At 47.3% G+C, this 20,746-nt stretch overlaps 1 protein-coding gene across 3 annotated transcripts; it reads right to left on the bottom strand.

Moving 5' to 3' along the window:
- Positions 1-195: 195 nt before the first annotated feature.
- Positions 196-12,037, bottom strand: LOC308613404 (dehydrogenase/reductase SDR family member 4). Of its 3 annotated transcripts, none has more exons than XM_081226881.1 (8): positions 11,716-12,037; positions 10,389-10,566; positions 5,999-6,088; positions 3,652-3,722; positions 3,505-3,556; positions 3,067-3,201; positions 2,565-2,620; positions 196-723 (listed from the first exon to the last, which is right to left on the bottom strand). In XM_081226881.1, the coding sequence occupies exons 1-8, from the start codon at positions 11,844-11,846 to the stop codon at positions 609-611; spliced, it is 828 nt and encodes a 275-aa protein (XP_081083007.1). In that variant the 5' UTR covers positions 11,847-12,037; the 3' UTR covers positions 196-608. The 3 variants fall into 3 exon arrangements, with proteins under 3 accessions (XP_081083007.1, XP_081083006.1, XP_081083008.1); XM_081226880.1 differs by having other exon boundaries at positions 5,987-6,088; positions 11,716-12,033; XM_081226882.1 differs by lacking the exons at positions 5,999-6,088; positions 10,389-10,566; positions 11,716-12,037 and adding an exon at positions 4,132-4,386.
- Positions 12,038-20,746: the final 8,709 nt, after the last annotated feature.

Genomic DNA, 20,746 nt, shown 5'->3' with positions numbered 1-20,746 from the left:
CAGCTGGCAGCTCTGCAACACCTCCACACCCAGCATTACGCTCAGGTCCTGGAGACAGGGAGGAGGGTTAGGAGGATCCAGACTTAGTATCTGGGGGGATCTTAGGGGAATCCAGTCCGCTCAGATTTATGCTCTCTGCTCGGCTACCACACCTATGCACCCTACACTGAAAAAAGGACACATTGATTCAAAGCATCATGATCATCTGTATTTTATTTGGACCTCATTTGCGAGTTGTTAATTTCCAACCCTGTTCCTTCCACTCCAGGTTCCTTCTCTCCCATCTCCCTCAAATTCCCCTGATGCCCAGAAAAAAAAATATTGGTCTTTGCCGCGGTAGACTAAGCCCTCTCAGCAGGCCTGCCCTGTGCTCTCAAGGGAAGTCTTTATCCAAGGCCACAGCAACAGTGAGAATCCTCATAAGACCACACCTTGACCCCAGAGAATGCTGGAGCTTTTCACAAGGCAGAATTAATATGGGGGGGGGTGGTTAGGGTGTAAGGTGAGCAGTACGCTAGGCAGAGGTGGGAAAGGCCAATAGATGGATGCTGGAAGAGGACCCAGGAGATGGAGCCCAATCTCTGCGCTGGTGGATGTTCTCCAGGTCCTCAGAGGCGGGATGGCATCCCTCCAGCCACCACCACTGTCTCCCCAGTGATATAGCTGGCGTCTTCAGAGCAAAGGAAAGATACGATGCCTGCACAGTCCTCTGGCTTGCCTATCCTGGGGAGGAGGGGAAAAAAGGAAGGGAGTAAAAATCAACCAGGGAATGAAATTTGCTTAATCAAGAAGTATCAGGTGATTTTTCAGGACCAGTGTACTGCCCATAAAATAGGGTTACCATGAATATAAGCTGTTATAGTTCAGTATAAGCATTAATACTGTACTCTGCAAAAACCACTGCACATTATATTCATATAATATAGAGATACTTTGTTTTTTAGAGAACTCAGGACACCAAAATCCAAAGTTATATAGATAACCTGGTGAGCAGCTATTTCATTCTTCAAAGAATTTGTTTCACATGTGTGCATACTATTCAAATATCAGGGAGTCTGTGAGAGAGTAAATGATTTGCCTAAAATGATGCCATTTGTACAGCTTCAATTCACAGACACCTTTTTTCAGGAATCTATTTTTGTCCCTTAAAGTCATTTTGTGAGACTGTGCTAATTCTCAGTGTTTGTATCAGTGATTGCATAGTTAGGAAACACTTTAACCTAACTGCCATAGAATGCTCTAGAGGTGGGTAGAGTGGGTACCTCAAACCTAGAAGGCCTGGATTAGTGGTTCTCCATTCCAGCTGCACACTGTAGTCGTCCGAGAGGCTTAACTATCCCCACCCCCACCCCCGCCAAAGATGCCTAGGTTCTACCTTGGACCAATTAAAAAAGAATCTCTGGGAGAGGGGTCTGAGCATCTGTGGTTTCACAAGCACCCCAGCTAATGTGCATCCAAGACTGAGAAGCATGGGGCCAGATCATTCACTGTGGCTCAAGGGTGACAATACCCTGACTTATTAATGAGTTGTGAACTAGGCCAGTAGCTCATGCCTGACATCAGAATGGCTTTGGGAGCACTTGAGGGTGTCTCCCTCCTCAAGTAGGCATTGCTGGTATGTGTCCTTGAGGAGACAAGGTGGAGGAGCTAAAGACAAGAGAGTTCCCAGAAGCCAGAAGCTGGGGAGAGGCAGGGAACTTAGAGGAAAGAGAGCCAGATGAAGGTACCTGAACAGTTCGGCCAACCCTTTGGGGAAGAGGCTAGTTTTCTTAGGCAAGGGGAGTTGTGGGACTTGGTAAAGCTCTTCATTCCTTTTATTTGGATTGTAGGATCATTAACCTGAGCTTTGGACACATGACTCTTTTTATTCAAGGGGAACTAACAAAAGCATGTTTTGGTTTTGGTTTTGGTCCCTCATCCTTAGGGATGCCCAGAGGTGGAGGCAAACACCCAGGTGGAGAGAGGGGTCAGGGCCTCCCCCAGGGCTCTGCTCTGCTAAACCTGGATGCCTCTGTGTTTCGTTTTTGCAGTGGAAGCAGACTCCTTGCACACGCCACTGTAGTGATGCTGTGTTCAAGAACTTGTGAAATCTGTGTGTTTGAAGCAGAGGAGAGCATGCCTGTGTTGTCTTCAGGACCGAGAGTCGGCGAGCCGTGGGCTGTGGGGGACCATCTTTATCCCTCCTCGCCCTCCCCTGTGACAGCCTTACCTTTTTTTTTTTTTAATTAATTAATTTATTTATTTTTGGCTGTGTTGGGTCTTCGTTGCTGTGCACGGGCAGCGAGCGGGGGCTACTCTTCGTTGCAGTGCGCAGGCTTCTCATTGCAGTGGCTTCTCTTGCTGTGGAGCACAGGCTCTAGGCGCGTGGGCTTCAGTAGTTGTGGCATGCAGGCTCAGTAGTTGTGGCTTGCGGGCTCTAGAGTGCAGGCTCAGTAGTCGTGGCGCACTGGCTTCGTTGCTCCGCAGCATGTGGGATCTTCCTGGACCAGGGCTCGAACCCGAGACCCCTGCATTGGCAGGCGGATTCTCAACCACTGTGCCACCAGGGAAGCCCCCAGCCTTACCTTTTGATCTGCATGGTTTCTTTTAGGCTCTCCAGTCTTTCCTGGTCATCCCACAACTGCAGGAAAAAGGGAAATCTCTTCCTGTGAGGGACAGCGAGGGGAGAAACTGCCTGCCCTCACATCAGTTGAAAGGGCGATGGAGAGGCACCCCCTTCACTTCCTAGTCCTTCCCAGCTCCCAGTCTCTACCCACTTCCCTCTTCTGCTCCATTCTCTTCAAGTTCTAGTGAGGCATTTTCCTAGGTCGCCCCAGGTCTCACCTACTTAAGGAGATAATGAAATGGCCTGAGTGATATCTGAATTCCTCAGTCTCACTGTGCACCTCAGGATAGGATCATGTGGGGGTCTGGTCTGGACACATGGCTGGTATGGAGCGGGGATATGGAAAAGTGCAGAGATGGGGTGTAGAAGTGGTTGGGAGCTCAGGACCCAGGAGCTGGGCTTTTCTACCTGAGAAGATGCCTTTTAGGGTCCCACTGGGATGCAGGAATCCCCTTCCTCACCATACGACTGAAGCTAGTCTTGATGAGTCCAGGTGCCAGGCAGTTCACCCTAATGTTCTGTTGGGCCAGCTCTAAGGCCAGGTTCTTGGTGAGGCCCAGCAAGGCTGTTTTACCAACATTGTAAGGACCCAGGCCCTGGGGAAAGGAGAGAATGGGTTAGTCTCTTCAATTCCAGTTCATTCTTGGTCCTTAATATAAGATATAAAGGGTTATAAACAGATAATAGGGTATCTCTTGTAATGGAGGGTCCCAGTTAGAAAACTGTCTTGTGGTTAAACATCCCCTAGGTTAGCGTTTGTGGAGGCAAAGCCTCTATTTTGTTGGAAGGTACTTGGTGATGTGATTCCAAAAGGGGACACAAACTTCTTAGGGTGACTGGAAGGGTAGAAGGTACAGGATGGAGGAAGGGATAAAAGTAGCAGAAAAGGAGGTTCTTACAGGAAATGGTCTGTAGGCTCCTACGGAGGCCACGATCACCACTGAGCCGCCTCTGGAAAAAGAACAGAATGACCCTCTTCTCATGGACACCCTCCCCCCAGTCTGCATGGGGCCCATCGAACGCAGGCTCCCTCTTGCTCTCTGTACCCTCGTTTCTCCATCTCTGGCACCACTGCCTTTGTCATCAGGGCTGTGGCCTTCACATTAATGTCCAGAATCTGCAATAGAGAGAAGAGGGGGAACAGCATGAGGGAAGAGGGCTGCAGAAGGCAGGGCAATGGGGAGTTAGAGTGCGGTTCCCAGGATCTGTCTGTTAGGGCTGGCAGAGATCCTAGGGATGATTTACTTGGCCTTACAAGTGAAGAAACCGAGGCCCAGGGAGAGGTGGCTTTCCCCGGTTTATTCAGTTAGAGAATAACACATTAGGTTTGGGTGAGAAAGAATGGAGCCTGGTTCAGCTTGTTTCCTAAGTATGATTTGACCCAGAATGGGCCTGAACTCTCAGGGCTGCCTTGGACTTGAGCTGGATTTTCTGTGTGTCTTCCAACTAGGGAGAGCCTGGAATTGGATGGCTTCCTGGACCTGCCCCAGAGTGCGCCGTGTTTCTCAGGGGAAATGTGGCCTGACCTCAGGCACTTGGGGTTGTTCCAGCACTTTTCTGGCTTCTGAGCTTAGGGAGTGAGATGCTCTTGGCCCTCCAGGATGGATTGTCTGGCTGGACATGTATTGGCAAGTGGGATCATGAGGAGGCACTTCTGGGGGAGCTGGAACATAGTCTTCAATCAAAACCCCACATCTGTAATTTAAAACAAATGCATGACCCTTGTTTACATTGTTCCAGGCACTGCTGGGATAGTCCCCTCCCATACCCCCCATGCAACTTCTTATTTAGAAAATTTTCACTCTTACAGAAAAGTTGAAATAGAAGGACAATGAAGATCCAGATATTCTTTACCTACATTCACCAACTGTTCACATTTTGTACCATTTGCCCTATCTATGTACCTATGCAGTTTTTTCCTTACCCTTGGAAGGTAAGTTGCAGACATTCTAATGCTCTAGCCCTAAAGACTTTAGCATTATTTCCAAAGACTAAGGATGTTCTTCCACACCACCATCCATTATCACACCCTAGAAATTTAACATTGATAATCATGATTTTACCTAATATACTGTCTATAATAAAACTTCCCCAATTGTCCCCCAAATGTCCTTATTTTTTTTAAAGTCCAGGGTTCAATCAAGGATCAACCATTGCATTTAGATTTGATATACTGTGATATTTAAAAAAAAGCCAACTAAACCGGTTTGCAGGGCAGAAATAGAGCACAGATGTAGAGAACAAACGTATGGACATCAAGGGGGGAAAGTGGCGGGGGGGTGGCGGTGGGGGGGTGATGAATTGGGAGATTGGGATTGACATGTATACACTGATGTGTATAAAATGAATGACTAATAAGAACCTGCTGTATAAAAAAAAATAAAATTCAAAAATTGAAAAAAAAGCCAACTTAAAAGAAAAATTACTTGTTTTATAACTGATTTTCATGTGGTCTCTGTTCAGACCGCGCATGAAAGATGTTTCTCTACTTTGAAGAATATCAATCAGGAACTGATTCACTGAAGAGCATTTTGGCACTTTGGTCTCTATGTCTGTGAAACACTGATAAACTAGAATATTCTAGTATCCTTAAACTTCAGTGTTGAGAAATTATGGATGACGTCAGGGTAAAAAGCAAAACCATGGGAGATCATGAAAAATTTACCATTTTCAAATCAGGTGGGAATATTAACCTCAGTAAAGAAAGACAAATATTTTAATTAAGGCTTTACAATTAAATAATGTAGGTGTGTGAAATATATTATAAATATAATGTAATTGTACACATTCACATGAAAACTAATATTCTCGTTCTTGAATTTAGACATCTGGATCTCAGATGTTCTAGACATTGGAGTTAAAAAGGAAAAGGCGCAGGTCTTTTTAAAAGGCTGTATGTTATAAAGCGGCAACTTAGTTAATTTCACCAGAATTGATATTTCACTTAACTAGCAGCTATTAAAGTTTTCCAACTAATGAAAAATCATTCTTTTTTGGCAGCTGAAAAGGGGAGGGGTGGCGTGTAAGTCTGAGCGTACTAGTTATTGGCATATTAGCTGCCCTGTCTGCTGGAAATAAACCAGGAAGAAGAGCCTGGATAAGCCCATGGGGTCTGGGGTGGGGTAGATGGGGGAGGGAGGCAGAAGACGGTTAGCAAGGAGCAAATGAAGACGAAACTGGGAAGAAGCAGACATGAAAGAGAAGGGCAGGGACAGAGGAAGCCCCCCACCCCACCATTCGCCCTTTACCAGGTGCACTGCAGGCGTGCGGCAAATTGCAAGGATTCCTCACATTTACACTGCACTCGACAAATACATTCTAAAAGCAGACTGCGTGTGTGTCTTCTGAAGCCCACCCCCTGCTGCTCTCATCCCCTCTCACCTTGTCCCATACCTCCTCGGTGACATCCATTAAGTTTCCAAAGAAAGGCATGACGGCAGCATTGGAGACCAGGATGTCCACGCCCCCGTGAAGGTTCACAGCCTAGAGAGGAGTAAGGTCTGAGTTAGGGCTGCAGGACAGTAAGAGAAGTGCATTTATCAGTGTCGATAAAGAATTCCTTCTTAGGAACAGTTGTCAAAATGACCTCTTTTCCTTAAAACATTTTCTCTCCAAAACACCCCAAGCTCTGCTGCTAAAACATTTAAGGTCGTCTCATTTCTTTGGCAGTCTTTTCTTCTTGCCCCCACTTCTGAGGCTGTCACTGACCCTTTTCTCTTTAGACTTTCCCTTTGGGAGCTCCTTTATTCTCATGGCCTCAGCTCTCACCTCAAAGTCCATTTCTAGACCCTTCCTCTTTTTTCCCAGCCCCATTTCTCCCAGTGCTTACTGTCCAGTTCTCCTTGAATGAGTTACCATTATCTCAAACTCAGCCTGTCCACACGTACCTGAACGGAGAAACAAGTTTAAATAGACCTATAGGGACTTCCCTGGTGGCGCAGTAGTTAAGAATCTGCCTGCCAATGCAGGGAACATGGGTTTGAGCCCTGGTCTGGGAGGATCCCACATGCCGCGGAGCAACTAAGCCCGTGCACCACAACTACTGAGCCTGCACTCTAGAGTCCACGAGCCACAACTACTGAGCCCGTGTGCCACAACTACTGAAGCCCACGTGCCTAGAGCCCGTGCTCTGCAACAGGAGAAGCCACCGCAATGAGAAGCCCATGCACCACAACGAAGAGTAGCCCCCGCTCGCCGCAACTAGAGAAAGCCCGTGCAGTCACGAAGAACGAACGCAGCCAAAAAAAAAAAAAAAAGCAATTACACCTATAGAAAGTTGCCACTCGGGCCTTTGAGATCACCTCGCCCAGTGTCCTCATGGTGAAGGTGATGAAACTGAGGTCCAGGGAAGTTAATTCCTCAAGGTCATATAGCTCAGTAATGACATATCAGGGCCAGCAAAGAAGAGGAGGCCTGCTCATCGGTCTCTGGGAAGGGTGAAGTGATTTGCTCAGGGCACAAGGCTAGTTAGTGGTGGCAGAACTTACACTCTAACCCAGAGCTAATTCATAAGAGTCCTTCAAAAGTGAGTCGGGGTCACTATGAAACTGGCTACCCAGGAGAGCCATGATGGAGAGGATGCCGGCCTGGGCTTAAAGCAGTTCCACACTCGGTTATGATGCCATTTCTCCCTTCCCCCCACCCCCTGCTTTTATTTTTTTGGCCTGGAGGCATGGAAGATTTAAGGCAGAAACTGAGATTTAAACTGGGAAAACTAAGAGAGGCAACATCTCACCTCCTTAATAAATTGTAAGTAGGTGGTGAAGGCACGTGCTGGAGTAACGAGTAGCCAAACAGAATCTGCCAACATTATGCCATGCTGCAACCAGACTTCGCATTGGCTCAGAATTGGTAATTTTGATGCCTTGGGCAAGCGGCACTAAATGGGCCCTCAACCAACTTTGTGCTTCCGGATTTGGCACACAGAGGTGTGTTGTTAACAATCTGCTAGCTCCTGTTTTAACTAATTATTCTTGCTAACCAGTTGCTAAGCTCAGTTGCTTCCACACTGCTGAGGGGATGCCTGGGCTGTCAACATGTAAATTTAACAAATTTTAAAATCACATAATCTTTGCAAACCTGTATCAATAGTCTCTCGCACTCTCTAAATTTTGATGTCCCGGCACAAAGTCCCAGTCACCTGCCTTGGCTCTGTGTAAGTTTCATGATGAGGAAAACATGGTATGCGTTAAGAAAGTGATGTGTGCTGGGCCGTGTGCGGGTGTGTTTGGGGGTGGGGAGATAGTGGATTGCAGCAGAACCGCCTGGAGCGCTTTTCCACTTCTGCTGTGTATCCTGTCCCCTTCTTTTTCTAGGCCTATCAGCATAGAGATGAGGGAAGGCTGGCTTTTGCCTCAACAGACAGAGAACCCTGGAAAATTAATGGCAAAGCTACTATGACCACCCAGGTGTCTTCTAAGGCTTGCTCTAAATTGTGTGATTGCTACTCTGTGTTCTGACAGGTCTATTTCTTATTTTTTTAATAAATTTATTTATTTATTTATTTTTGGCTTTCTGGCGTCTTCCTTGTGGTGCACGGGCGTCTCATTGTGGTGGCTTCTCTTGTTGCGGAGCACAGGCGTCTCATTGTGGTGGCTTCTCTTGTTGCGGAGCACAGCCTCTGGGCGTGCGGGCTCAGTAATTGTGGCACGCGGGCTGTAGAGCGCAGGCTCAGTGGTTGTGGAGCACCGGCTTAGTTGCTCGCGGCATGTGGGATCTTCCCGGACCAGGGCTTGAACCTGTGTCCCCTGCACTGGCAGGTGAATTCCCAACCACTGTTCCACCAGAGAAGCCCAGTTCTATTTTTTTTTTAAAAAGTAGAATCAAGTGGAAAAGCAGCTAATCTGGTTTCGGCTCACGACACCTTTGAGAAGCTTTGAGGTGCAGATTAGGAGGCCACTGGGGAGTAACCATCCTCAGGGCAGCAGCTTCCCTCATCACAGGTAGTGGCTGGCAATAGGCAGGATGCATCTCAAACTGCTAACAAGTATCCTATCATTCTCCACTTGACATTGGCCATTCAAACTACTTGAGAGTCAATTTTGATTCATCCCTCCTATTTCCCATTTCTTGACACCGGCCAGGAAAAAAAAAATCTTGGTTGGTTCCCACTAAATGTCTCTTGGGCGCATCTGTTCTGGTCCTACTGCCACTGCTCTTACCTAAGTGACAGCATGAGCTTCCTCCCTGATGTCCTTGGCTCAGAGTCTTCTTTTCTCCAGTATATCCTTCCTCCCAGTGCCAGATTATTGTCTTTTAATAACCATTTTCACCTTGCTGAAAACCTCACATGGCTTCTTATTTCCTCCAAGAATGTCTAAACTCCTTTGGGAGGCCACGGAGGCCCCTGTCCCCCATCCTTCCCACCCGGCCCATTTCCTACCAGCCCTCTCAAGCCTGTGCTCTCTCTCTGCTGTGGGTTCACAATGCTCCCCTCTCCCCTTCCGTCCCTCCTTGGCTGTCTGCTCATTTTGCAGGGTCACCTGGAATCCTGGCCCTATGCCATCTGCCCAGCCCTACGCACTCTTCAAGGTCTAGTTCAAACCCCGCTTCTGGGCCAGAGCTGCAGGACGGGTAAAGTGGACCTGGTGAGGGTCCAGAGGTCATTTTCCTAGCAGGATTTTGACAGTAAGTGGCCACATGCATTTCGTACAGCTAGTCACTAGTTGGCCCAGGATCCCAGGTGGCTCCCGCACCCTCAGGATCAAGGTCTCAATCTCAGGCTCTGTCCAGCTGCCTATGCCAGGCAGGGTCGCTTTCTTGGACCCCCATTTGGTTCTCTCCAGTGCACATCTGAGCATTTGCCAAATGACTCCTGACAAATGGAATAACCTTATGCTGTCTACTATACCACCACCTACCATCATTTCATGTCCTCCTTGTCTAAGATTACCCAAATTATTTCACCATCTTTCATCCTGTTAGCACAATATCCTTTGCTTTCCATTCTTGGGCAGATTCTCCCTTTTACTCCAAGAAGTAAAGGGTGTGCCCTGAGCTTAGGGAAGAGCAGCCTCCTTTGCAGAATGTTCATATTTTCTTGTGCAGCTGGAAGACTGGTGACAAGCACCAACTCTGACACTGGCCTAGACACTGTCTTTGAGGCTAAAGTCCAAGTGGTCACCTAAGGCCTGACCTGATGGGGAAATGCCTGGTAGTCTGTAGGTAGCTTGGCAATTCTGGGTTGGCTCACAGCTCTTCTCTTACTAACTGTGGGACCTTGTGATGTTGATCCAGCTTTCTGAACCAGTCTTTAAACAGGGAGACTAATCCTGGCCTTGCTTGGGTTGTTGTTTGGAGAGAACCTGTAAAAGGCTCAAAACAAAGTGCATGGCACACAGTAGGTGGTCGAAACCTGATGGGCTGCCTCCTGTAGGTTCCCAGAGACTCGACTTTATAAGCTGAAAAACAGGGATTGATTGTTTATTAGCTCAGAGTGGGAATACCTATTTCGCAATTGTATTTACCCTTTTTATCTGCCCAATTAGATTGGAAAGCCAGGACCAGCTGTTTTTTTTGGGGTGGTGCCCCAAGGCACAATGCAGGGTTGAAACAGTAGAGTCGTTTTTTGATTCTCTGACTGAGATGGGATGATTCTCGGAGGCAGAACAGAAAGGCACACAATAAAAATGTGCTGGTGGACTGGAGTGCGTATGCAGATCGCACTGTTGTGTTTTAGTTAACAGCGCTGGCTTGGATTACACCCGTGTTGTCCAGGAAAGCCAGCTCAGGCTGGCTCCCTTCTGCTACCTCCTGGCTCTGCGCCCATATCCTTGCTGCTCACCGTGGCTACCAGCCGCTCTCGGTCTTCGCCCTTCCCCACGTGGCACACGGTGCCCGTCACACTCAGCCCCTCCCCGTGCAGCGTTGCCACTGCCCGATCCACATTCTGCTGCTTCCGGCTGCTGACCACCACGTGGGCCCCATCCTGGGCCAGACGCCGGGCGATGGCGAAACCGATCCTGTGGGCAGAGAGAGATAAGGACTTTTAAGTTGGTACAGGAAAAGAGGGTGAGAGCGTGGGCTCCTGAATCAGATTGCCTGGGCTTTGAATTCCAGCTTTCTCTCTGTAGGACCCCCATGTGTTAGATAGGGTTAAGGACACAGCCATTACCATACAGATGGACATGCTTAGCATATTTTTGGCACTGGTTTACTTATTTTTCTTATGGTTTTGGCCTTCAGTCTAGGTTCCCAGGAAGTGATATCACCTTCCACAGGTGCCACCATGGGTCACAGTCCCCATACCCTGTAGGGACTGAGGAGAGAGAGATGAGCTAGGCGTATAACAAGCAGCAGTTATTTCCATGATTGGAGGGTCTCACTCAGAAAAGCCTCCACCCTCAAATATCTTCCTTACTAGTCTACATCATCTCAATATTCTATCTTTAGTTACGTTTGGGGGTACACGTGAAACTGGGGGTCTCCGGTTACAAACGTAAATTTTTTACATACTCCCCTGGGAGAAAGGGTTACACATTTTGCACTTAGCCATTAGCATTTCCCATTCACTTGTATTTTAGATTTGTGAAGAGCTGGCATCTAGCAGGGTTCTGTGGGAGTGAGAAACAGGGTAGACAACAGTGGTTGGTGAGACACGGGCTGGGCAAGAGAGGCCAAAATGTACTGAACTAAACAGGAATGTGGACACATGGCTTTTGTGTCCCCTCTAGGTAAGGGGCGCAGTTCTATGAGACTAGTGGGGTGCCAAAAGGGGTGTCTGGAACATTTCCACCGTCGGTGCAGGCAGTGGATAGGACTTTTGGAATCAGGACTGTCTTGGATTTCTGGTGTCTGGTCTTCCCAGACACTAGGTGGGGCCAGTTGACCCGGGCAGCCCAGAACCCTGGGAGATGGGATTGATTGGGGCGGGCAGCACCCAGGTGGCACAGCCGAGCCAGAGGCAGCAGTGACAAAAGGGCTGGCAATTGCAAGGTTGGGGGAGGAGGCGATTCCGAGGGGACTGCAGGCCAACCACGTAGTTCCTTTCTTCCCCGGCCGACTCTGGCCACACGTGAGGCCTGAAGATGGGGCACGGGAGGCCAAGGACAAGGGGTTAGTACATGTTTACAGACAGCGGGGGCCTCCGAGACTCGGGCTCGGGCACTCACCCGTCAGTGGAGGCCGTTACTAGGGCCACCTTATTCTCAAGCGGGTTCCGGCGCGCCACCGCGGAGCTGGCCATCCGCACCGACTTCCACGTCCGCGCACAGGGACCCAACAGTAGCCCTGACTTCTGCATGGAGGCGGCCGGTTCAGGGTTCTGCGCCGCCTAGGGGAGGTGACAGGGGGGCGGGGCTGGGGGCGGGGCGAGGGGCGGGTCGAGCCCGCTCGGAAGCCAGATCCCCTACCCGCTCCCAGCTCCCTGCCAGTCCTAGAGCGGGACAGCTCGTCCTGCTTCGCGCGGGCCCTTGGCGCAGGGAGCCGGCTGTGGCCGCGGCGCCCCTCAGTCCCCTGCTCGCCCCGGCCGGCCGGTGTGGGACGGTTCCGTCGGTTCCGGTTCCCTGTAGGGCTGCTCCCGCCTCCGGGAGTCCGTAGACTTCCCTGTCCTCCGTCCCCTCCTTCCACATCTGCTTGCCCACGTCTTTTCTTGGGGGAGAGGGGACTTTGAGTTGGTTGCTTTTCCTTCCCAGAACCTCAAGATGGACTTTGTTTTCCAAGAAAGTCTGGGTCCACATTTGTGACAGCCTACAGGAGGGCAAATATTTTGAGATTGCCCATGGGGGTGAGGCCCATAGCCCCCATGGAGCCCACCACGTGAGGGTCTCAGGTGAGCCTGCAGGAGCCTGGGAGAGACACGAAGTGGGGAGCAGCTGGGTAGGCCTGCCCTGCCCTTCACTCTGGCTCAAGTTCTCCTCCATCCGCACAGGCCTGGAGGGCAGATTCTGATCACCAGTGGTAACCAGTGTGCAGAATTAAAGATCCTGACAGGACAGGATCTCTTAGACACTCCACTGCAAGAGGACTTCTCCATTTTCAGGCCTAAGTGGTAGCAAGGAGGCTAGACAGTCCCCAAACAAGTGGTGGAAAATCGGAGAACTCAGGAGCACTCGAGTTTTCCATAATCACTATGTCCCCAGGTCTTAGCCTCCATCCTAGTTCAATAAATATTTGTTGAATGTAAAAGCACGTTATAAACTGTAAACTACTAAACACATAAGCAATTATTGCCACCATAAAGTAATTATTATGGCCGCCACAGGCCAGGCTCTTCATTTGTAAACGGAGGGTGCTGGAGTAGATAATGGATAAGGTCCTCTCCAGCTATAAATTCTGTGTCCGAGACTTCAGCCTCCGCTTCTGCCAAGTGGGCTGAAATGATCTCCCTCCCGGGTTTCTGGGAGAATTAATAAATCTGTATGGCTTATGATACACTGTAGAAAGGCCCCGACAGACCCAGTGTCAGCATCTGAATTGGTTTAACCCAGTGGCCTCCAAACGCCAGCCTGAGAAGTTGTGCAGATCCATGGCAAAGTTTTCACTAGTTCAAGGCAAAAAGAGAAAAAGACAATATAGTGTTTCATAAATCTAAGCTTATTTAACTTAACAGGTAGTCCTTTATTTTGGGATATGCTTTTGCTCCTTTTTTTTTTTTTTTGGTGTTAGTCTTTTTGTTAAGAGAAGATGATGAAAGCAGATGGGTAGGTTGAGAAAAGTGTTGTTAGTTGGTGAAATCACCAGTCTGGCAACCCGATGTCAGTCCCTACGGTTAGAGGAGAGAGAATCCTGGTTTGTGAAATTCAGTTCTGAGGATCGCTGCTTAATAAAATTCATACTTGCTAAAGATTCGTTTAGTATACGTGTAGGTCAACTGAGCAGCCAAAAAGGATTTGCATTCAAAAGGGGGTGCATGAGTAGCGAATGATATAACAAGCATGCACTGGATCTACAGTTTATTCCTCAAACTAGATGTTACAGCTGTGGTACTCAGCTCCTCCTGATGAGATAAGAGAGCTTGAGTATAATTGTCCCCATGTCTGGGGAAAACTGACTCTCTGACTGGTGCCCCTCAGTCTGAACCTCATGAATTATTGACAACAGAGGCTGGATAGCATGACGCTCCTCTTCCTGACCTGCTCGGAGCTAATGCACAGTGGGAACCCTTCCCAGTGCTCTGCACCTGCCTGCGGGGCTGGGGAAGGGGATGCAGGAGGCCTGGAGCAGAGCCTCTCAGGGCTTTAGTTCAAAGGGACAGGCCTGCAGGGTGTATCTGATCTCTCTTCACCTCCTGTCCAGAGGTGGGCAGCCAGATCCAGGGCTTGAGGTTGGCAGTGGGAGGCTGAGGGAGACCACACCCCAAAGAGCAAGGGGTTTGGGGAAAAGAGAATTCTGGCCGGTGAGCTCGTGAACATCACACGGCCCCTCCCTGTCTGGGCGGGGTTGATATTTGGCCTCCAGCACCATTTCTTTTGGGAGAACACAGGGGACATTAGGGAGGGGATCTGTGAACAGAAAAGGGTAGAGGGAAGGCAAGAAGAGTGGGAGTCTCCAGCTCTGACGACCCATCAAGCTGGTTTGTTGGAGATGAGGGTAGGAAATCTTTGGGGGAAATACGTATGTGTGTAGGAGTCTCTTTGAAATGGGGATTTTAATAGGTAATGGGATTGTTCTTGTATGGAGGTGGTACCATCTGCAGATCTTGAGGAAATGCCTCCATGATTGAGGACTACACTCCCATCTTCTTCAAGGGCTGTGTTGACTTAAAAAAAAATGCACACCGTGAGAGTTGTGAGTTAAGTTTTATTTGGGGCAAAATGAGGACTGTAGCCCAGGAGACAGCGTTTCAGATAGCTCTGAGAAACCGCTTCAAGGAGGCGAGTGGAGGAGCCAGGATATATAGGAGTCCTGCAACAAAGGGCAGGTAGTCGGGAATGTCAAAGGATTATTGTTAATTAAAGAAAACCAGATATCCCAAGTTAAGTAATTTAGCGCTTTTCTATGTATGGGAAAATGCAAGAGTCTGGGCTCACTGAAATCATTCCTTTGATATGCACCTCAGCTATCTGGGGCCGGTATCCTGTGTTTTCCTCAGGTCTCACCTGTAGGGAGTGGCTGCGGTCTGTTGGCTGCTAGATGGTATTCTTTTCAGCCCTGAGTTTCCTCAGGGCTCACCGGCTCATGTTGGAGGGCTACAATCGTTGATGACTGTGACATCCTTTGTTTACTGATATGGCTGGAAATATTCCATATATAAATATTCCATTCCATTTATCAGCTGACTGCAGTCTGGAAGGAAATTCACCTGGGTTGGAATTTAAGTCTTGCATCTTGCAATAGCCATTCCACATTGGTCATTGACTCATGCAATATTGACACAAGTCAGGCTTGGGTGGTGTAGGAGGGCTGTGTGATAACAACGACTTTTATTGAATACTTACTAAGTGCTGACAACTGTTGGGTGATTTTTATAAATTTTATTGAATGTGTCTAATCCAGTGAGGTAGGCAGTTTTATTTCTATATATGAAATCAAAGTGAGTTATGACAGCTTGACCTGCTGTCAATGTTGAATAGCTACTTTTTTTTTTTACATCTTTATTGGAGTATGATTGCTTTACAATGGTGTGTTAGTTTCTGCTTTATAACAAAGTGAATCAGTTATACATATACATATGTTCCCATATCTCTTCCCTCTTGCGTCTCCCTCCCTCCCACCCTCCCTGAATAGCTACTTTTAATTTTTCTGACGTTGTTAGAGAATGACAGTTTTCTTGGAACTTAACTTTCTCTTAATTGGAATTTTACTTTCTGCATCAATTCATTTTTGTTTTAATCATTATTTTTTAAATTACAAAAATAACACATGTTCACAATTTTTAAAAGAGACACAAGGTTATAGAGTGAAAAGTAAAAAAGTAACTCTTCCCTATGCTTCCTTTACCTGCTCCCCATATAGCTCTTGGTCTTGTGCATCATCCTTCCAGAAGTTTCCTATGCATTTACATGCATATTTTCCCTTTAAAATGTTTCCCATGAATGGAATGACAGTATACATAATGTCCTTCAAATTGCTTGTTTCTTTTCTTTCTTCCTTTTCCTCACTTCTCTCTTTCATTTCTTAAAATACATTCTTGGAGATTGTTCTGAGTGGTACACAATAGATCACCTTTAGTCTCTCTCTCCCTTTTAAAAATAGCTGTACAGTATTCCATTGTGTGGATATTCCATAATTTATTTAGCCAGTCTCCCACCGAAGAACATTTAAGTAGCTTCCAGTGTTTTGCCATTTCAAACAACGCTACAATGAACAACCTTGGATGTATATATATTTTGTATTTGGTGCAAATACATTTGTATCCTGGATCAAATGTTTTCAATTGATGGCTGTGGTCAAATGAACTTAAAAGAGATTTAACTGGTTCTGATGGAACTGTTTTTTCTGAACTGAATTTAGGGACTTCCCTGGTGGTCCAGTGGTTAAGACACTGAACTCCCAATGCAGAGGGCCTGTGTTCAATCCCTGGTTGGGGAACTAAGATCCCACATACCACAACTAAGCCCGCACACTCTAGAGCCCCTGTGCCACAACTAGAGAAGCCCGTGTGCCGCAACGAAGACCCAGCGCAGTCAAAATAATAAATAATAAATAAATAAATAAAATAAACTGAATTTACCTGCTGCCCTACCCTCTTCTACACTGTATGTATTGATAGAATGGTTTAAACTGTGGGTGATGGTGTAAGCTCGGAGTGATAAGAGGTAGCGTGCCTTGGCCTCAGTGGCTGGGAACCCATGGGGATCGGTGGGTACTCCTGACCTGCAGCTTGCAGACCTGAGGCGCACTTAGTTTCGCTCATGTTTGTCATTGACAAGGCCAGCCCAGCATTGCCAGATCTTAGGAATTTTATTTAGTTATTTATTTTGTTTGTTTGTTTGTTTATTTTGGCCATGCTGTGCAGCATGCAGGATCTTAGTTCCCCCAGCCAGGGATCAAACTGGTGCCCCCTGCACTGGGCTCTTGGAGTCTTAACCATTGGACTGCCAGGGAAGTCCCGATCTTAGGAATTTTAAACAGAAGGTAGAAATCTGGGTTTTAATATGAAATATTTAATTTTTAAATGTTGGCAAGAAATTTACTAAAACAAACAAACAACAAAACTAAACAAAAACAGTGAATGTATCTGTAGGTGCCAGAGACTGACACAGTCTTTGCCTATTTACAGGTAATGGATTATTAATTTTGTGAGTATTGCTCTATCTAGAACCTCATAACTCTATTGTATAGCTTATTCAATTTCTAGTTTTTCAGAAGTTTTCCCCAATTGCCCTGTATTTAGGCAGTAGTTTATGAACACTGTTCAGAAATCATCCACCCAGTGTTTGTACAGGTTCTTTTCAGGAACTCTGTACAGAAGCAGGCAGAAGTTCTTACAAGACAGGCATTGGCTTCTCTTTTCCCTCACGCCCAGGATTGCTTCCTTCTGTTGTATTTGGGAAGGGGTGGTAGTGGTGGTGGAGTTTTCCCCTTTTCCTCCCTCAGAGACAAGCCCTGTGGCAGATGTGGAGATGCAGATAACAGCTCAGATCCTCCTTCTAGAAAGGACTCACTCTGGCTGCTGGGAGTCTGATTAGCTGTCAGCTGCCAGCTGGCAGTTAACTCCTTCCAAGGGTGGTCCCAGCCAGTGACTGAGCAGGATGGTGGTACAAGAACCTCACCACTTCTGCCTAACATGGGGTTCCTCTAAGGGGCCATCTTTGCTTTGGAGCTTCCTTTTGGGCTGGCGTTGGTCAGATCTGCGTCTCAGGGTCTCACAGATCCTCCTTCTCAATCCTGCTTCCTCCCTTTTCCTTTCACAGATGTTACTCCTGAAACCATGCACCTCAGATTGGGACTTGAACCCATGCAGCAGGGACTTGAACCCGGCCCAAACCCACAGTCTTCCAACTGACATCACACACCTGGTTTCAAGACTTAATGAAGCTCAGGTTCTTGATGTCTCATCACAGAAAGAATTCAGTGAGAGACAGTGATAGATAAGAAGTGGATTTATTTAGAGAGAAACACACTCCACAGACACAGTGTGGGCCATCTCAGAAGGCAAGAAAGGCACCAGGGTATGGGGTTGTCAGTTTTTATAGGGGTGGGTAATTTCATAGGCTAATGAGTGGGAGGAGTATTCCAGCTATTTCGGGAAGGGGTGGGGATTTCCAGGAATTGGGCCACCACCCACTTTTTGATCCTTATGGTCGGTCTGGAACTGTCATGGCACCTGTGGGTGTGTCATTTAGCTTGCTGATGTGTTACAGTGACCGTATACTGAGGCTCAAGGTCTAGTGGAAATTGATTTGTCTGCCATCTTGGGCCCACTTGGTTCTAATCAGGTTATGTCATGCCCTTGGGCTATGTCATTCTTTCAAAGGTTGTGTCCTGTCCCCTTTCCCTCTTGTTTCACTCCGACTAAACCCTTTGGTCTCCTAGTTCCATCTGAAACCGATAGGTGCCGTGCTGGGGGGCCTCCAAGGAGCTCCAGTCCTTTATGTCTCAACGCAGAAAGAAGCCAGAGGGAAAGTGATTTATTAGAATAGACTCTTGTGAGGCTTACAAGTGGGTGGGCAAGAGGAGCTGCCTGAGAACTTAGTGGGCTACAGTTTTATAATCAAAGGAAAAGTGGGGAGGGGGAAAAGACCACCTTCTTCCTCATTCTTAAGTAGACGTCATGCTTCCATCATCAGCTCCTCCTCCAGGTTGGGCAGGGGAGTTTTCTTGTCCCTACATGGTCAAGCCAGGACTATCATGGCACTATGAAAAAATTATTTTAGGTCTCAGTACAATGAGAGCCTTTCACTTTGAAATGTCACCTTTCCATAAATTATTGCTTTTTTTTTTTTTTTTTTTTTTTTTTTGCGGTACGCAGGCCTCTCACTGTTGCGGCCTCTCCCGTTGCGGAGCACAGGCTCTGGATGCGCAGGATCAGTGGCCATGGCTCACGGGCCCAGCCGCTCCACGGCATGTGGGATCTTCCCGGACCAGGGCACGAACCCGTGTCCGCTGCATCGGCAGGCGGACTCTCAACCACTGCGCCACCAGTGAAGCCCAATTACTGCTTTTTATGTGTACAGAGAGCATGTCTTAAGGGTCATTAACTTACTGAGCTCACTGGGCAGGATGTGGGTCTCATGCCACCATTGTTTTATTGCTTTGGGGCATGTCTTGTGCTTCTGTTGCATGGTTTTGTTGTTAAGCAAGACTGTTTGGCTTTGCGCTTAAGCAAATCTGCTTTCTTGAGTAATCATTAATTTACAGGGGTGTCCCATACTTTTTTCTGCTTACAATCCCCTAGTGAGATTAACTATTTAATCACCTACTTTGTCCCTTTACTCTGTCCCTATCACAACCAGGCATCTGCTTTGCTGGGAACTCATAGTTTCTTTCCTTCAGAATCTTTCCAGTGCAAAACCCCACTCTCAACATACAGGGGATGTTCTCCTAGAGGATTTGTCCCTTCCCCCCCAAAATCAGAGCATCAGGCCACTCTGAAGCAAGAATCCTCTGTAACTGCAGTTCCTGCCAGTTTAAATTTTTCTGTGGGGGCTTGAGTAGAAAATTGCAGGGTGGGCTTTGGCCGTGTCGGGCCAGCACAATAGTGCAAGCCCAGTCCCGGAACTCCACATGTTTTCCTTGAGATCTCTCCACTGGTATGAGATGAAGAAATGTTCCCTGCCCGCCCCCTGCCCCCCACCCCCGAAGTATTTCATTTTCCTGTAAATTTCTGGATCAACTGAATACACACACACACACACACACACACACACACACATACCCCTTCCAAGAACCATCAACAATTCCTAGGGACAAGGCAGTCTAAATCCACAAAAGAAAGTGAACCATTTCCCTAGAGGTGCCAGCCTGCCCTCTCTGGAGATAACATTTGCCATTATTATGCAAAGCAGTTTCACTTACCCTGTCCTGCTTTTAGAGCAGCATAAGAGGCCTGTGGTATGAAATGAATAAGGCCTATCACAAACCTTGCTGGAAGGACAGAGCAATCTGCTTCTGAGGGCTCTCTCTTTGTTGGGCCAGATCAAATTCTTGAGCAGCATGCATTCTTTTTAATCTCTGCAAAGGAAGTAGGGGCACTTTAAGAATTTCTTAACCTTCTGTCTCAAGCAAACCCTTAGAAGTGAAGGGGGTGGGTGGGTTTGTCCTAGTTACATATGCTTTTCTCACTCATTTTGAATTTAATGACAAAGGGACTGTTCTTATTGTAAAAAAAACCAAGGAATCACACAATACACACTTTCTGCACCTTTTTTTTTTAACTTTTTATTTTGAAGTAATTATAGTCTCACAGTAATTATAAACTCAAAAGTAATACATAGAGTCCCTATGTACCCTTCCCCCAACTTCCCCCATGGTGACATCTTACAGTGGGAACATATGTAGTACAATGTCAAGACCAGGACACTGGCATTGGTGCAATGCTGTTAACTAGACTATAGACCTTATTTGGTGTCCATCATTTTTTATGGGCACTCATTTGTGTGTGTCAGTGCATGAACGTTCCCTAGCTTGTTGGCATGTGTTGGAGATCTTTTTTTTTTAATTTTTATTATTATTATTTTTAATTTAATTTTTAGTTTTTGGCTGTGTTGGGTCTTCATTGCTGCGCGCGGGCTTTCTCTAGTTGTGGCAAGCGGGGGCTAATCCTAGTTGCGGTGCACGGGCTTCTCCTTGTTGTGGAGCATGGGCTCTAGGCATGTGGGCTTTAGTAGTTGTGGCATGTGGGCTCAGTAGTTGTGGCTCGCAGGCTCTGTAGTTGTGGTGCACGGGCTTAGTTGCTCTGTGGCATGTGGGCTCCTCCAGGACCAGGGATCGAAGCCATGTCCCCTGTATTGGCAGGGAATTCTTAACCACTGCACCACCAGGGAAGTCCCTGTGTTGGAGATCTTTGATCAGCAGTCCATACTTCATCATTATTCCTTCTTTCATTATCTGAAGAGACAATCATTTATCAGTTACCCATTGAAGCCCACTTCAGTTGTTTATGCCTCTTCTCTGTCGACTTAAGAAATATTGCACAATGTGAGAGTTGCGAGTTGAGTTTTATTGGGGGCAAAATGAGGACTGGGAGACAGTCCTCAGATAGCTCTGAGAAACTGCTCCAAGGAGGTAGGGGGGAAAGTCAGTATATATGTGATTGTG

The sequence above is a fragment of the Mesoplodon bidens genome (assembly GCF_964165515.1).
Source record: "Mesoplodon bidens genome assembly, chromosome: 3".
NCBI classification, from domain to species: Eukaryota; Metazoa; Chordata; class Mammalia; order Artiodactyla; family Ziphiidae; genus Mesoplodon; species Mesoplodon bidens.
This window is presented reverse-complemented; position numbering and strand designations above follow the sequence as displayed.

What these genes read in the sequence shown, in the direction of transcription:
- LOC308613404 (XM_081226880.1), bottom strand. Translation starts at nt 11,846, where the DNA reads ATGCAGAAGTCAGGGCTACTGTTGGGTCCCTGTGCGCGGACGTGGAAG. An exon ending in CCAGAGATGGAGAAACGAGG is followed by an intron (nt 3,557 to 3,651) that starts GTACAGAGAGCA and finishes TTCTTTTTCCAG; the next exon opens with AGGCGGCTCAGTGGTGATCG. An exon ending in GAAACCATGCAGATCAAAAG is followed by an intron (nt 724 to 2,564) that starts GTAAGGCTGGGG and finishes CCTCCTCCCCAG; the next exon opens with GATAGGCAAGCCAGAGGACT.